General features: G+C 45.3%; 1 protein-coding gene and 1 long non-coding RNA gene across 22 annotated transcripts in view; one reads left to right on the top strand and one right to left on the bottom strand.

Moving 5' to 3' along the window:
- TENM2 (teneurin transmembrane protein 2) overlaps positions 1–17986 on the top strand; it is a 1678453-nt gene that overhangs the window by 1636132 nt on the left and 24335 nt on the right. For all 18 annotated transcript variants that reach the window (XM_055285322.2, XM_055285321.2, XM_055285327.2 and 15 more), the window contains 2 exons: positions 2465–2640; positions 4268–4503. In XM_055285322.2, coding sequence (XP_055141297.1) covers positions 2465–2640; positions 4268–4503 — 412 coding nt within the window. The remainder of the gene's footprint in view (positions 1–2464; positions 2641–4267; positions 4504–17986) is intronic.
- The window catches only part of LOC129486044 (uncharacterized), a 45310-nt gene continuing 30074 nt past the window's right edge, over positions 2751–17986 (bottom strand). Inside the window, exons 2-7 of one of the 4 annotated variants that reach the window (XR_010121667.1) lie at positions 17586–17783; positions 10150–10291; positions 6916–7086; positions 4258–5896; positions 4112–4177; positions 2751–3854 (exon numbers count right to left, since the gene is read on the bottom strand). This is a non-coding gene — a long non-coding RNA (uncharacterized lncRNA). The other 3 variants (XR_010121666.1, XR_008658835.2, XR_008658834.2) reach the window with 3 other exon arrangements.

Here is a 17986-nt window from a genome sequence, read left to right as displayed (position 1 = left end):
AGCTAATTTTTGTATTTTTAGTAGAGACGGGGTTTCACCATGTTGGCCAAGATGGTCTCAGTCTCCTCACCTCATGATCCACCCGCCTCAGCCTCCCAAAGTGCTGGGATTGATTACAGGCACAAGCCACCATGTCCGGCTGATTACAAGTAATTTCTAAATTATGCGAAAATGCAAAGAAGAAAATGAAGATTCGTCAAAATTTCATACAGCAAAACCCATTAACATTCAAATGTCTGTATTTTGAGAGAATTTCTGCTCCATATAGATACTGATATTTTTTACCCCTCCCTGAAAAAAAAAAGCTACTGTCAAGGGAGTATATTTTGTACCCCACTCTTCCACTCAACATGTGTAGATTTGTCTATGCCAGTAAATAGAAACCCATGTTGTCAATCTTGATGGCTTCATAGGTTTCTACCTTACGGATAGATCATCAGTTATTTAATGAATCTCCCATCAAGGAACATCTAGGTTGTTCTAATTTGTCACTCTTGTAAATAGCACTTTTGTCCACCTGCCTGAGAAGTGGTTTCTTTCGCAGGTAAGAAAGCACAGAGGAGCCCTATTGATGTAGCAGACCCAAGTCCCCATCCCTGATTACAACACCAGGGCTTTCCAGGGAGCGCATGGTCTGCGCCACCCCCTGCCTGGGGCCCTGGGCAAGTGATAGGGGTGGATCCTGAGCTCACAGACATTCCTGCTCCAAGATCTCCCTCCTCTCTCCCCGAACACCTTTACGCAGCCCGGTGTCCAGCTTAATGTGTTTGCACTCTCAGCTTTCACATTTCTGCAGAGCTTCACTGCTTCTAGTTCTTCCCAGAAGCAAAGGTTCTCAGATCCCTGAAAGCCTGAGCCAGGTCTGCAATTCTTTATTCCAAAAACATTTCCTGAGTGCTCTCTGTCTTTGCTGTTGTCATCCTAAGCCCTAAGCGACAACGTCCAACAGGCCACAGCGATCCTTTCCACTGCTCACAGGCCCTCCCCACAGGGATCCTTCTCTGAGGACCCCCGCATCCCCACGTGCTGCACAAGCTCCAGTTCCCATCCCTCAGACCCTGCCAGCTTTTTCCCTCTCCCCAGTCCAAAGGGAGTAACCCCCAGGAGTTGAGCCACTTTTCCTTCTTTTCCACCCTCCAAGCAAAATGTCTTCATAGCTCCGCCTTCTTCCTCCCCTTCCTCCTCCAGTAACAAAACTCACCTGGGAGAGCTCGAAGGCCTCTACATGCAGACCTGGGAACGAGCCTGCTTTCCTTTCCTAGGTGTGAGAAGGGCCCAGCTCTTAGAATACAGTGGATCTTCCAAGATGGGGAAAGGCTGTACCAAGTAGAACAAGGCTTCTTGCTAAAGGTGATGTGGGAGAAAACTCCACAGTATGAGAAGAGAGGAAAGATGACACATATACATAAAGAAGAAGGCCCCAGTGTCAGGCCATTTGCAGGCAGTAGGGCATGATCACTGGTGTCCCTAGACTTGGGTGCTAATGACAACTGATGGTAAGGGAGTCATTGGGAAACTGTCTAAGAAGGCTGCTTGGGAACTGGAGCCATGGTGGTTCGGTGGGGACCAAAGAACAGGTTCCATGCAGCCAGGCCTTCTATGCTGAGCCAACATGTGCAGGTGGCATTTGGCACAGGCTGATTGTCCAGAGGCCTAGGAGGTGACAAGTGAGACAAGGTTGGACTCCAGTAGAAGACTCGAGGCATGGATGGTCTCAAATGCCAGATTTTTGTTTGATTTAGCAACCAATGGGAAAAGAGTGTGGTTTGTTCAGCAGAGAACTGACATGGTGAAACTGATATTTGGGGAATATTAATTTGATGGCTTTGTAGAACACCTAAATTAAAAAACAAGAGAGGGCCAAGTGCGTGGCTCACGCCTGTAATTCCAGCACTTTGGGAGGCCAAGGCAGGTGGATCACCTGAGGTCAGGAGTTCGAGACCAGCCTGGCCAACATGGCAAAACCCCATCTCTACAAAAAATACAAAAATTGGCCAGGCATAGTGGTGCATGCCTGTAATCCCAGCTACTCGAGAGGCTGAGACAGGAGAATTGCTTGAACCCAGGAGGTGGAGGTTGCAGTGAGCAGAGATTGTGCCACTGCACCCTAGCCTGGGACAGAGTGAGACTCCATCTCAAAAAAAAAAAAAAAAAAAAAAAAAAAAAATGAAACAGAGAACCAAGAGAAGCTCACAAGTGGCTGTTCTCTCTAACTAACTAGAGGAAGCCTGAGACCAGGTGTAATGTTTTGCAGGAGCTGAAGTCAGTTATATCAGCGGGTAAAAGAAAGCATCACCACTGTTTCTCAGGGCATAATAGGGTTTTGACTGTGACAAGGGGCCTCAGTGAGATGCGCCACCCAGCCAACCCACCTTTCCAGCTCTCTCTTTCTCTGGCCCTGTGAGTCTTGGGAACACTTTTCAGCCCCAATGACTGCTGCTAACCAGGGTTTATCTCCCCCCAGCTATGACCATGAAGGCCGCCTGACCAACGTGACGCGCCCCACGGGGGTGGTAACAAGTCTGCACCGGGAAATGGAGAAATCTATTACCATTGACATTGAGAACTCCAACCGTGATGATGACGTCACTGTCATCACCAACCTCTCTTCAGTAGAGGCCTCCTACACAGTAGTACAAGGTGAGCCTCCACCCATACCATCCTACCCCCAAATTCACCGACAGACCCAGAACCCAGCCAAGCCCAACATATGAGTTATCCAGCCTGGAAGGACTTCCAGAGACCCAGCGTACCCCTCAGCTTTCTGTTTTATTCAAGTGTCCACAGCAAACTATAAGAGGTCAATCTTGTAGAAAATGACTTAATCAGATACAGCAGAATGTCATCTATACCCAACCAAATGTCTAGATATTTGAACTGTCTACATAGTTATCTGAAAATGTCCATTTCCACCCGCCCGCCCCCCATATACTCTCTCCCTACCTCTTACCCTTCCATCACCACCACCTCTCCCCACCAACCCAAAACACATAGTTATCTTCTCAAAGGCCATTTATTCTCCTGGCCCACCACTAGATTTCATATTTTCTTGTTCCATCCTGATTCTCTCTTTTAAGCATTTGTTTGATGAGTTGGTTGCCCTGGGACTGGAGCTCTTTAACATTCTCTCTCCGAGACTGGGATCTCAAAGCTCTCTGCCCACCCTGTGGTTATTGTTGCTATTAGACGTGTTTTGCAGTCCAGGGCAAGCACTGGGGCTGGCAAGAAAATGAATTGTCCCGATTAATTTTTCTTTTAATTAAGATATAATGTCGGTGGGCTAGCCCGTTGTCAGAGGATAAAAGTGTCCTCTCACTAGATAAATGGTGACATTTCTGGACTATTATCCCACAGCAGAGCCTGTTTCAATGACTCTATTTCTGCTCTGCCAAATGATTAATGATGTAGATTCTGTCCTTCTGCGTGACGGCTGGAGTCGCAGGAGCGACAGGTACACACTTGCTCACTGCCCCAAAAGCTGACTTCTCAGAGGCCAGCCCAGGCCAGCTCCTTTGCCCACACAATCAGGAATCAGTGTATCTGTAAAAGGAGTCTCTGACTCACATTTCCTTCCTGTAACTTTTCGATAAAGGAAAAGGTCAGAAGTCTGATTGACTCGTGTAGTTTCCACTGGGGAAGATAAACACATTATCAGCACCCACTGGCTCCATCTCCCTGATGTATTTGAGTCTCTTCAGAGTTCTCTTGAGTGGGGGTGGTATCAGATGCAGTCAGCAGTAAAAGCATGAGGATGGGGAAGATTGACTTCTTCTCTCCATTTTCTTGAAGAATTCTGGGCTTTGATTTGTAGTGGATCTGACCTGTGGCTAGACCAGCAACCTTGAGTTAGATGGCTGGCAAAAGGGCAAAAAAATTGAAGTCATTTGCCTTTCTTTTTTTTTTTTTTTTTGGTATAAGCTAAAATATATATGTTAAGCTTCGGGAATTTGATTGACACAAATTGTGTAGGCAATAGACATCTTTAAATGTTTAAACATGCTATTAATAGTCTTCAGTGAGTAAAAGAAACATCACGGCATAATTATTTCTGGAGTGCCACATATTATGTATGTTTTTCTTTACGTGGATCAGTAGTATCTCTGCTACTTACCTTCACATGGTATGTGTGCTAATTGAAGGCAGCCTTCGACTGATGGCTGCAAAGTACCACGGAAACCTATAAAAAAAAATAGGGGTTCTATTCTCTTCTGACTAATAGAGCGGATAATTTATTTCCCTATCCCTACCCCCACTTACATTTTTCCAGATCAAGTTCGGAACAGCTACCAGCTCTGTAATAATGGTACCCTGAGGGTGATGTATGCTAATGGGATGGGTGTCAGCTTCCACAGCGAGCCCCATGTCCTAGCAGGCACCATCACCCCCACCATTGGACGCTGCAACATCTCCCTGCCTATGGAGAATGGCTTAAACTCCATTGAGTGGCGCCTAAGAAAGGAACAGATTAAAGGCAAAGTCACCATCTTCGGCAGGAAGCTCCGGGTAAGTGATTCCACCCAATCTGTTACCACAGAGTGGGAGGGGATACACCCTTTCCTCACAGAGCTGAGAACGTTTCCCAGCTTCAAAGCCTCTAATACTCCTTTATTCCCTGGAAAACGCAAACTCTTCGCTCAGAAGGTAGAATCCATCCCCCTTTGGGACTCATACCTTGGGAAAAACGTTCTGAAAAAGGCAGCCATTTCCTGCTGTGGGGATTTACATTATGCTGTAACTAGAGACAGCTTTGGTCTTCTTCCTCAGTTTGCACTGTCTGGCCAATTCAACCAATGAATTGGTGTTCATGCCTACTATGTGCTGAGTAATTTGCTAAGCAAGTACTGGAAGAACAAAAATTTTAAAGTATGTTCTTTGCACTCAAAGAATCAAGGGTCTGATAAAATATGCAGACACAGGATGATCACAGGTTAAGTGAAAAGACAGACAGAGGTACATGCAGGGTCTGATGGGATCCCAGAGGGATGCCACTCAGCCTGAGAGGTTCAGGGAAGATTTCCCAAGAGGAAGTAACAACTGAACCTCAGTGGGGAGTTTTAGCCAACCCTAGTTTTCCCAGACCAGGCAACTTGCCCCACGTGACATCTTTTTAAAACCAATATATAACATTAATTGAGGATTATTATAATGTAAACCCTATGTTAAATGCTTTGCTTGTATTATTTTAACTTTTTCAATAGCCCCATGAGGATAATTATTACTACCTTCATTTTTCAGACGAGAAAACAGACTCAGGGAAGCTAAATGACCTGTCCAAGGACACAATAGCTAGAAAGGGCAATGCCAGGACTCGATCCCAGGTCTCTCTTTCTGTCTGACTCACTTGCCAGTATGTCACACGCCTTCCTGCTTATCCATGGTCATCCAGATCATCTCAGCAGAAGTGGATTCTGCCCCAGTCACTTATCTGTCATCAAGAGGGAACAGTTCCTACCATCATGCTAACCCCTTCCCTGGGGAGGGGAATGTAATGGCATAGAAAGCAAAGGCCCTAACTTCCTGCACCTTACCTTCAGGTTGCGGGGAGATGGGAGAGAGGGGCAGATCATAAGTAAACTAATAAATAAAAATAACTGCAGAATAAGACAAGCACTAGGAAGTCAGTAAACAAACAATGGAACAAAGAATTTATCAAATGCTTTGGAATCCCTGAGAGTAGAAGGCTCAGCATCGGCAAAGCTTGGGTCATAACTTTTGCTGTGTAACTGGATTGAAATCCAGCCAGCCCAGGTGACCTCCCTGCAGAGCCAGGCCCCTCCATATTAAGATTCTGCCTTTGTCTGGCTGAAGTTTTAAGTCTCCACGTTAGGTTATTAGCAGTCTCCCATGTTTTTCTTCCTCTGCTGGTATCTGCAAAGTTGCAAACTGCAGTATCTTCCTAAAGACAAAAATGGAATGAGATTAGTAGTTAAATCCTTAATGACTGGATTTCAGGGCTGTGTAATTGATTTTTGATATGCTGCACTGTAGAAGTTGATTATAAGTAGTAATCGTGCCTTTCCTCTGATAAATCAGTTATGCATTTTGACTAAGTTTTCAAAATAAAGATAAATGTGGCCCTAAAATAAAGTGGCTATAATCCCAACTCTGAATATTAAAACTCTTTAATAATGGTACTTGTGGTAATTAGCCCAAGTTAGGCACACAAGTCTTATAACTGAATTTCTGCCAGGGTTAGATTTGCTGGCATCGTGTTTATGCAAATCAAAACACAGCTTTATCTATCAACACCTCAACATTTAATTGTCTGGTGTTAGTTCCTGTAACAACAATCACATATCCATTTAGCTCTCTTAAATGAAAATCACTATGAGATTATAACAGGTTGAGTGGACTGAAAATGTAATTTGAAAATGAGGGAGAAAGCCTGGAATTTATTTGCATCTCATTTATTTTAATTCAGTTCATAAACTGTTTAGTGAATGAAATAAAAGCAACTTCTGGAAATCGCAGGAGAGCAGTTGGAAGAAGGTAGGTATAAGGGAAAGGTTGGGTGTGATGTGGATTGAGGGAACTGGGGAGTGGCCATTTCATCAGATGTTTCATGAGCCCATGGCAGGGAGTTTGCAGCCCCTAAGCCGAAGGTACCCATTGGCCCCATAAGGCTAGCAGGCTGTCTCACCAACGGCAAGATGGGCTCGTCTCTCCCTATCTTAGTCTTGCTGTGTCTTTTCATCCCTGCTCCACTGTCACACGAGGGCATGAAAGTCTTCATTTAGTCAAAAGATGTTTACTAGGTGCCAACACTACAGTCAGTACCACGGAACAAGTAGACTCTAGAGAGAGAAAGAAAACTGAGTGGCACCGAGTAGCTAACAGTCTCAAGGAGAAGACAATATGAGTAGTGTGATGTAAGCTATAATACAGGCCAAAAGCACAAAGAAAGGGATACTTAACTGTATCCGCTGGAAGAAGATAGGCCACGGCCAGGTAACACATGAACCCTGAAATCTCATGGGCGTAACATATCACGGTCCAAATGCATCGGGCGGCTCTTCTTAATGAAGACTTGCTCCAGTTGCTCTGTCTTGCCATCCTGCCATCTTAAGCACAGGGCCTGTGCAGTTGCTGCAGCAAGGGAAGAGAGCTTGGGTGATTCACGAGAGCTTAATGAGCAGGCCTGGACATGGCAGGCCTCACTTCCACCCACCCTGGTGAGAACACTGTCAGGGAACCTCAGGGAAGCCTGGAAAATGTCTTTCTTTTCTGAGTGCCTAAGAAGAAGAAGATGAACAAAGACTTGGTAAGCACGTAGCAGAGTGATCAGGTCTCCCGTTTGACAAGAGATCAGGAAGGGCTTCACAGAGGAGCTGGAATCAGTTCTGAAGAGTAGTAAGAATCAGCCAGGCAGAGATAGGGAACAGAGGTGACAGGACAAAGAATGTCGCCTGTGGAAAGGCCAAGAGGCCAAAAAGGGAATGGCATTTCAGAAAACTAATTCAGTGTGGCAGTGGATGTGTTAGCGAGTGGGGTAGAAAAAGAAGATGCAGCCAGAGACTGCACATGGAAAGGAACATGGTGCCAGGCTAACATTTGTCCTGAGGGCAATGGTGAGCCCTACCTGGACTTCATTAGCAGAGTGATGTGCTGGGATGTGTAGCATTAGAAAGCTCTCTCCAGCCTGGGCACAGTGGCTCATGCCTGTTTTCCCAACACTTTGGGAGGCCAAAGTGGGAGGATCATTTTAGCCTAGGAGTGAGTTCGAGACCAGCCCAGGCAATATAGCAAAACCCTGTCTCTACAACAACAACAACAACAAAGTTTAAATAGCCAACCATGGCCCAGCACAGTAGCTCATGCCTATAATCCTAGCACTTTGGGAGGCCAAGGCAGGAGGATCCCTTGAGCCCAGGAGTTTGAGGCTGCAGTGAGTTTTGATCATGCCCTATACTCCAGCCTGGGCAACATAGCAAGACCTTGTCTCAAAATAAAAAAGAAAGAAAGATCTCTCTGACTTCCTCAGGTATGGAGGAAGACAGGTGAGAAGGGGACAAGATAGATAGGAGGAGAGGGACAGTAAGGAGGGTGCTGCATTAGTCCAAACAAGAAACTAAATCACTAGCAGCGAGGAAAGAAAAAAGGTAGGGGGAGAGATTTGAGAGAGGTCTAGCACACGAGGACTGGGCAACTAGCAGGGTTGCTGTGTCATGTTCACCTTTTGACAGACCCTCCCCATGATCATGTAAACCAGGCAGGCTCGGTGGCCGTCCACGCTCTGTGGGCGAGTGGCTAAGAGCTGAAACCCAAGCCAGAGATGTAAGAAACAGTCTGGTGGCCCCAGCCCTGCCTCTTGGAATGCAGAAGAAACTAAATAAACTTTGAAATGCAGCCATTTAACCAGCACCATGTAATCACTGCTCCCCATGTGGAGAGCAGGGATTTGGAGAGAATGTGTGGGTATCATGCATGAAGCAAATGGCCTGAACTTCCCCGGGACTGGCAAGCTCCTGGGAGCCTGGTCAGCTGAGGGGTGTGAGGGCCCAAGGCTCTGAACATTCCTGGAATTTAGAGAAGACCAACAATCTCAGTGAAGCCATCATCACGATAGAACAGTGCCCAGTGAAATTCCAACCCACCTAGGTACCCTTTCTTCCCACAGTCCTCCAGACGGAGGCATGTCTTAGTGGAGGAAAGTATCAGTGGCTCTTCCTTATGGCCTGGGGAAATGTAAGATGATGGCAGATGGATAGACCGGGACCACATCCTTTCACCAAAAGCTTTGTAATGGAGTGTTTGTTAGTACCTTCATTCCTGCCCCAACTCAGTGCAGGGAAGATTTTCATTATGCCTCCCAAGAACTCCTCAAAGAATCTCCTTTGAAAGAGTCCTCCCCCTCCTGCCCGCATTGTCCTCCATTCCTTTCTTCACTCACTCTGGCCTTGCAAAAACATGAAGCAGGCCGGGCGTGCTGTCTCACGCCTGTAATCCCAGCACTTTGGGAGGCCGAGGCGGGTGGATCACGAGGTCAGGAGATCGAGACCCTCCTGAACAAAATGGTGAAACCCCATCTCTACTAAAAAATACAAAAATCAGCTGAGCGTGGTGGCGCATGCCTGTAATCCCAGCTACTCAGGAAGCTGAGGCAGGAGAAGAATCACTTGAACCAGGGAGTCGGAGGTTGCCGTGAGCCAAGATCGTGCCACTGCACTCCAGTCTGGTGGCAGAGCGAGACTCCATCTCAAAAAAAAAAAAAAAGAAGCAGTTACATCATGGCATCTGTGAGCTCCATAAGTGCAGGGATCAGGTCACCCCTGTATCCCTGGTGACAAGTGCCATGTGGTGGGTACTCAGACAACAGGTAACAAAGGAAGATGTAATAACAACTGTGCCTTCTACAGGCTCCTTCTTAATGCGTAAATGCTCCCCCACAAAAGTGGGTATAAAGTCACAAATACATTGCCCCTACACCTGTCTGGAATCCTTCCACTGCAAGAGACAAGGAGTGCACTCAGACTAACTTAAAAGGGTAGGCGCTGTCTCACCTAACAGGGCCACCACAAGGGAGAAGCTGGCCTCAGAGACTCCAAGATGTCATTAAATGGTGTATTAGTCTGTTTTCATGCTGCTGATGGGAAGAAAAAGAAGTTTAATTGGACTTACAGTGGCTGGGGAGGCCTCAGAATCACGGCGGGAGGCAAAAGGCACTTCTTACATGACGGCATCAAGAGAAAATGAGGAAGAAGCAAAAGCGGAAACTCCTGATAAGCCCATCAGACCTCGTGACACTTATTCACTATTACTAGAATAGCACAGGAAAGGTCAGCCCCCAGGATTCAATTACCTCCCCCTGGGTCCCTCCCAACACATGGGAATTCTGGGAGCTACAATTCAAATCAAGATTTGGGTGGGGACACAGCCAAACCATATCAGATGGACATCTCTCTCTCTCTCTCTCTCTCTCTCTCACAGCCCCCTTCCATCCCCTGGCAGGGTTTCTGTCTCGGCAGTTGACCTGATTTTCTCCTACGGTAGACTAATGTCCTCTGCGGGGGTTGGGGGTGGTCAGGCAGACTTAGCCAAAGTTGACTCCAGGCTTACATCATCACAGCTAAGTGAACCCAGAGGAAAAAGGAAGGTATCTCCCCCAGCATTTCTATTTTTCATAAAATAACTCATGGAAGAAAGACTGACCTGGCAGAGGGAGTTCACATTCCTGGGCCAATCACTGGTCAGGGAGCTGGGGATCCGTGATGAGTCAGGCAGGCACAGGTCACATGACCGTACCTGTATCTTATAATAGACATCTCAGTAAAAGCACCTAGACAGGCAAGCCCTAGAGAAAAGAGGTGCCGTACCCAAAAAAGAAAGAAAGAGATACAAGGTTAAAATATAAATATCCCAAATATAGTCCACATCCTCCACCCCTCCGAAGCCTAATCATAAGGCAAAACTCCTGGTCCTGAGGATCTCTTGAGGCTCTATTGCCTCGCACCCCGACAAGGCTTTTTTCTAGGCTTTTGGAAGAGAGAACTAAAATCAACCCCTTCTATTAAGATTTAAAACTTCTACTCTTTCCTAAAATGGATCTTGTGCAGGATGATTCTCTTTCTTTGTAAAGGAAAGCATATAACCACGCTCTAGGATATTTCCTCCTGATTATGATTTACATAGAGATTGCAGAAGCAAGAAACAGCTACATGTGTAGGTAGCAGAACAAAAGAAAAATTGCTTCCAAGATAATCTTCCATCATGATATTGGTATTAGTGTTATTAGTATTCCAAGAAGAAGTGGGAGTTAGTAATTTTGTTTTGGCTCCCATATAATTAATATGACATTGCAATTACGTGTTGGCATGTGTTACTTTTACTTATGTGGCAAATCACAGTGACAGAGGAGTGAGGTGGGGGGATGGGCGTGCCTATGTGCATGTGAACACACACACATGAACTCAGTTCTGCGTGGAGCCCACACAAGCAGGTCTGTTAACACACACAAGTCATTATGAAAGCCTGAATTTTCACAGCTCCTTCCTGCCACAATGCATTCATTCTTCACGTGACTAATATTTTATATTTCAAACACCTCCTGTGTTCTTGGCACTATGCTAGGCACTGAGTGTACATTAGTGAACAAAAGATTTCACCTTACATGGTGAGCAGCACTTGTGCAGGCAGAACTGGAGATAAATTTAATATTAGCTTAAATAACACATAATTAGAAGGGCAAGCCTCTGCAAACAGATTAAATAATGTATTCCCCAAGCAAACATTACTTTTGGGTGGCTTCTGTTTGGGATGATCATGTGGAAAAGTGGAAAAACCCTAATGGAGCTTATGCCTTTACCTCTTACACCTTAGCAAGGAGAAGCAAATCATCATCAAATAAATGTACAAACAATATACAGAAATTGTGGGCCGGGTACGGTGGCTCACGCCTGTAATCCCAGCACTTTGGGAGGCCCAGACGGGTGGATGACCTGAGGTCAGAAGTTCAAGACCAGCCTAGCCAACATGGCAAAACCCCATCTCTACTAAAAATACAAAAACTAGCCAGGTGTGGTGCCGCGCGCCTATAATCCCAGCTACTTCAGAGGCTGAGGCAATAGAATCACTTGAACGTGCTAGACAGAGGTTGCAGTAAGCCGAGATGGCACCACTGCACTCCAGCCTGGGTGACAGAGTGAGACTCTGCCTCAAAGAAAAAAAATAAGAAATTGTGATGGGTGCTTTGGGAAAAATGTAGGGTGCAGATAATACGGAATATATGATATAGGTTAAGGCGTCTCCGAGAAAATGACATTTGAACTGAGAACTGAATGAAGAGTAGGTAGGAATTTCCCAGGCATGGAGTGAGGGGAAAAGCCTCTATGCTGAAGCCGCAGCATGTGCAAAAGGCCCTGAGGCAGAAGAGACTTCTGCTTGTATCCTGAACAGAAGGAGAGCTCCAGTGTGGCTGGAGTAAACCAGCTGAGGGTAAGGTCAAGGGGTAGAGCCTTATCTTGTTGGCCCTTTTAAGGATCTTAGAAATACAGAAGTCTTCTGCAGATTATCCACCTGGTACATGCAAATGAGCCCTCATGGGGAGCCTCCTTCTTGGACACTAGGAAATACACAACATACATGACTCCTGGAAGTTCAGGTCAAAGGATAACAAATATAGCTTACTCCGGTCATCTGGACTGAGCCTCCATACCAGACACCCTCTGCCCCTTCTCATTACATCCCTACCAATGGACCACCCATCTGCACTAGAATACTCACAGCACCACCTGAAAACAGCCATGCTCTGCCTGTGCAAGGCCCTTGCTCATCCCCTGTGCTTTTATTTGCTGACCCTTCTCCCACCCTCACCTGTCCAAGCCTTACTCATACCCAGGCCCCCAACAAGCAGCGCTTTCTCTGGGAAATCACCCTCATCAGTCCCAGGTCTGGCTCCATGTCCTTCCTCATTGCCACAGCTCCTTCCCCAGGTGTACTGCCATTACCACACTAAAAATGGTTTTTATTGTTGGCTCACCTGTCGTTATCCCCGCTCTGGCCTGTGGCCTGCCCCTCTAGGGCAGGGGTCATAACTGTCTTGTTCTATCTTAAGTGACAGTCCCAGTAACAAACACATAGTAGGTGCTCAGTAAATATTGAATGAAAGAATGAATGAATGAATGAGATTTTCCACTGACATAATAAAAATCTGCTCCCTCCCACCTCTGCCTATGAATTCCAGGTCCCAGGGGCCTTCCAGAATGACTCTAATAGGTCTTTGGAATGAAGCTTTTCAGATATTTGGAGACCACAGATGTCCTAATCATATATATATATATATATATATATGTGTGTGTGTATATATATATATATATATATATATATATACATATATATGTGTGTATGTGTGTATATATATATATATATATTTTTTTTTTTGAGACAGAGCCTTGCTCTGTCACCCAGGCTGGAGTGCAGTGGCACAATCTCGGATCACTGCAACCTCCACCTCCCGAGTTCAAGCCATTTTCCTGCCTCAGCCTCCCAAGTAGCTGGGACTACAGGCATGCACCACCATGCCCAGCTAATTTTTGTGTTTTTTAAGTAAAGACGGGGTTTCATCATGTTGACCAGGCTGGTCTTGAACTCCTGACCTCAAGCGATCCACCCGCCGCAGCCTCCCAAAGTGCTGGGATTATAGGTGTGAGCCACCATGCCCAGCCTAATCATATTTTCTGTTCTTGATTTTCCATGTTGGAACTTTAGATCATCAGAGTTAGCAGGGTTCTTGTACCCAGTCTGATTCAGTCTGCTTATTCACTAATGTTCTTTGAGCACCAAGCACTTTCCAAAACAAAATAGAGACACTAAGAAAAATAAGATAAAGTCCTGACTCACCAGTTCCCAGGCCATTACAGACGAGGAAACTGAGACATGAATGGTGAAGGTATGGTTTTGGTATGGCAAAGCTAATCAGTGACACTGACGAGTGTCAAAACCGCCACTCAGACTCGGCTCTTTCCGCCTTTCCACCTGACCTCCATCCAAAACAGCAAGTCACCCAAACATAATGTTTGCTTGGGGAATACATTATTTAATGTGTTTGCAGAGGCTCACCCTTCTAATGATGCATTATTTAAGTTAATATTAAATTTATAGTAAGTTGTTTTGTCTCCACAAGCACTGATCCCAATGTAGCATTGAGTATGTATGGGAGGTGGGGATAGCTACTTTTGTATGGGAGCTGGGGATAGCTACTTTTAAAATCCCAGGCGGGGCGCGGTGGCTCATGCCTGTAATCCCAGCACTTTGAGAAGCCGAGGCAGGCACATCACGAGGTCAGGAGATGGAGACCATCTTGGCTAACACGATGAAACCCTGTCTCTCCTAAAAAAAATACAAAAAAAAGTAGCCGGGAGTGGTGGCGGGCGCCTGTAGTCCCAGCTACTCAGGAGGCTGAGGCAGGAGAATGGCGTGAACCCGGGAGGCGGAGTTTGCAGTGAGCCCAGATCGCGCCACTGCACTCCAGCCTGGGAGACAGAGCGAGACGCCATCTCAAAGAAATAAATAAAATATAAAATAAAATAATCCCAGAGGACTGACCCAGAAAGAAAATGAAGGTGTCCTCTAGGCCAGGCTTTACCTCTGGGTAGGTAAATAACTAAACTCTCCAAGGCAAACTCTTATGCTTTTAAACGTCGCCAGACAGGGAGACTCTTGTGACCCGCCTCACTAATCTTTTGTGGGTTTCCCATACTCCAAGCAGGATGGGCAAAGGGTTCTTCTATACGTCTAACTGAAATCTCTCCTGCTGTGTTACAATTCTATTTCCTGGAGGGGATCCAGCCCAGTGTAATTTCCTCCCGTCATTGCCTGGAGCTAAGTTAGAGTCACGGGTTATAGGCCCAGCAGGGCCGTTTTGACGACAGCGTTTCCTTTTCTCTGGGTTTTTTATGAGCTTCCTTGTGACAGGCATATGCTTGGTGAGATCAAAACGTTTTGGGGGGATATTCTGCAGGGGAAACCACTTCCCAAAGTCTGCCCTCTGCAAAAATAAAAAAGCATGCTAAATAGCTGAGTTTTATTAACTGGGGAAGCCAGGCTGAGGAAAATGCCCGATAATTAAAAATAATGGCTTCCTTACAAACACAAAATTGTATTAATTTAAAAATTGGTTTCTCTATCACCGAATTCCTACCAAGCCGACTGGGAAGGGAATCGTGCTGATCCCGGCAGTGAAAATAATTCAAAATAACTTTTATGTTCTCCAGGAAGTCTCAAGGTTAATTTAAATATTGCTAGCTGGGTAATTTAATTCAGAATAAGAGAACATTGCAGCTAAATTAAAGCTCCCACATGCTCTAAACTGGGGGGCAGGTATCCTCAAACGGCCGATCATGCCTGTTGGACCCTCCAGCATCTCGCAGCCACAGCTGGGGCACCCCCCTTTATAAATGGCACCCTCATAATTAAAGAAATTTGATTAGATTACACAACTGGCCTGAACTCCTTGGCTCACCTTCCAGTGAATTTTTCAGATTTAATTATTAGAAGGATTGGGCATTTTAATAGAAATTTTCACATTTCAAAGTTAACTCAAACTTGTGCTATCAAAAAATCCCATTGTCCCAGGGATATGGTAAATTTGCAAGTAAAAACCCACCCTAAGTTATCCATGGCTAATGGCTAGCACCTATCATTACTTTTTTGTAGTTGGTGCACCTGAGTCAATGGTCAGAGGCCTCTCAGCTCTAAGTAACAGCAGCACATCCCAGGGTGGCAGTCAGAGGTTAGGGACGCCTCTTCTTTGTTTACCCAGTATTTAGTTTTTTGTAATCCCATCCAAGCACTAACCAGGCCTGATCCTGCTTAGCTTATGAGATCAGGAATGTTCAGGGTTCTTTCTGTAATCTAAGCACCCTCACACACTCATATCATCATTATTATGATAGTCGTGATCATATATATTGTGTACATGGTGGTCTTTCCCATGATTACATATTACAGTATATTATGCACACATGTATACATCTATACACACATATGATTATATTTTGGTTATATATGTGATTTTCCCATTGGTCTTTCCCAGGTAACTAAAGATAAGGCCTTATATCACACTGAGTGTATTTTAACCAAGAGTACACATCAGAATCACCCAGCGAGCTTTTAAAAATCAAAAATCCCCAGTTGGGCACGGTGACTCATGTCTGTAATCCCAGCACTTTGAGAGACTGAGGCAGGCATATCACTTGAGGTCAGGAGTTCGAGACCAGCCTGACCAACATGGTGAAACCCCGTCTCTACTAAAAAAATATAAAAATTAGCCAGGCATGGTGGTGCACCTCTGTAGTCCCAGCTACTCGGGAGGCAGAGACATGAGAATCACTTGAACCTGGGGGGCAGAGGTTGCAGTGAGCCGAGATCATGCCACTGCACTCCAGCCTGGATGACAGAGCAAGACTCTGTCTCAAAAAAAAAAAAAAAAAATCAACAAGATCCAAACCCCTATTCCCTGAGGAGCCGATTCAGCAGGCGTGGAGCCAGCCAAGCAGCAGAGCTTTAAGAGAGTGTCCCATGTGGTTTAGAATTGCACGCTTGATGGAAAGCCTGTGGTCCAACACCCCTCAATCCTAGAGGTGTACAGCCTGGAGGTTAAGACAGCAAGCTCTGTATGGGGATCCTGCCTCTACCACTTAGTATTTATCTACACTTGAGCAAGTCACTTAAACCCATCTATATCTTGTGTGCAAAATGGGGATGATAATAGTGCCTGCCTGTGAGTGTTGTTGTGTAAATTAGACAAAACAAGGGCAATGCTGAGAACGACACTCAGCCTGTGTAAGCGCTCAACATGTTGCTATTGCTGTGGTTTTTCTTCCTTGTATACCAGAGCAGACACCAAGCCTGGCATTAGCTGACACTCAACGTTCAATAATTAATAAATGCACTGGGGCCCTATGATATGAGCAAAAAGAAAAAAAAAAATAAGGAAAGTGAAGGAGGAAAAACTAAGGATGGCCAAGGGGATGGAAATAAGTAGGCATGATGGGAAGTCCCCAGCAGTTGCCTCCAAAAACCCTGGAAATCCTTCCTCGTTGTTGCATCATTCATTCTGCCTAACAAAATGTTGGAGAGGTTCTTGAACCAAAATCTGAAACCCATAAGTTTAAGAATGATGGTGGCCTTCCACAGTCGTCCCAGATGAATCAACCCAATGTGACCAAGCTTCTGGTGGCAGAGGAGATGATCTATCTTTCTGACCTCCACTGTGTGTTTTGCTCTGAAAATGATGACTCCAGTCCCCAATAATTCAGACGGCATTAACTTTTGGACCTGTTTTTTAAAAAAAAAAATCCTACTACTCAGCCTTTGCCTTCTTGACTATTCCCAGTTGCTGGAAGTTGTTGATAGGACTCTTTCACTTGAAGTTAGGGTTCCTTATAATCCCAAGAACTCACCACCTTTATTCCTTTCCCCATGCTTTGATGCATTCTCTTTTCTTTTTCTTTTTGTTCTTTTTTTTTTTGAAACAGTCTAACTCTGTCCCCCAGGGTGGAGTGCAGTGACATGATCTTGGCTCACTGCAACCTCCACCTCCTGGGTTCAAACAATTCTCCTGCCTCAGCCTTTTGGGTAGCTGGGATTATAGACACACGCCACCATGCTTCCATGCTTGGCTAATGTTTTTTTTTTTTTAGTAGAGACAGGGTTTCACCATGTTCGCCAGGCTGGTCTCAAACTCCTCACCTCAGGTGATCCACCCATCTCGGCCCCCTAAAATGTTGAAATTACAGACGTGAGCCACACACACCTGGCCTACGCATTCTCTTTTCTAATTGTCCTATGATAAATATTCTATCCTCTCTCTGAGACAACGTTATAGAAACAGGAATGGTTTGGAGAATCTGTAGTCCTGGGTTCAAATTCCACTTCTGCCACTTGTCTAGTTATGGGACTCCTGTAGACCTCAGTTGCTCTTATGTAAGATAGTTTCTATGTCATGCGAGTGAAAATGGGATCAGGTATGTAAAGTACCTAGCATAGCACCTGCCAAAGTATCAGGGGCTTGTATCAATTTAGATTTGTTTCCACTGCCAGTAACAGAGATTAGCAATAGCAAGGGTTTAAACATGATTTACACTTACTATTTTCCTATGATCTGAAAGGAGCTTAGGGAAAGCAATCCTTGGCTGTATGGATGAACATTGAAGACACCTAGATCAACAGAGATCTAGACTCTTTTTCCCTGGATAGGCCATCATCCTGGAGGTCTCCAGCCCCAAAGTCACCTCATAGTCACAAGGTAAATGCTGGAGCTCCAGCCATCACATACATATTTCACCCTGGAAGAGGAGGAAAGGGAAGAATTAAAGATTGCCTAGCTCTCAGCTGAGTCAATTTCCTTTAAGAATATTTCCCAGAAGACCAGCCAACAACAACCACTTACATCTTGTTGGCCACCCCTATCTCTGAAGGAAGCTGCGAAATGTGTTTCATTACCTGGGCACAAAGCTGTTTCCCAAAATGCAAGTGTCTGTGGTATTAG

This window comes from Symphalangus syndactylus, chromosome 7 (assembly GCF_028878055.3).
Source record: "Symphalangus syndactylus isolate Jambi chromosome 7, NHGRI_mSymSyn1-v2.1_pri, whole genome shotgun sequence".
Classification (NCBI taxonomy): Eukaryota; Metazoa; Chordata; class Mammalia; order Primates; family Hylobatidae; genus Symphalangus; species Symphalangus syndactylus.
This window is presented reverse-complemented; position numbering and strand designations above follow the sequence as displayed.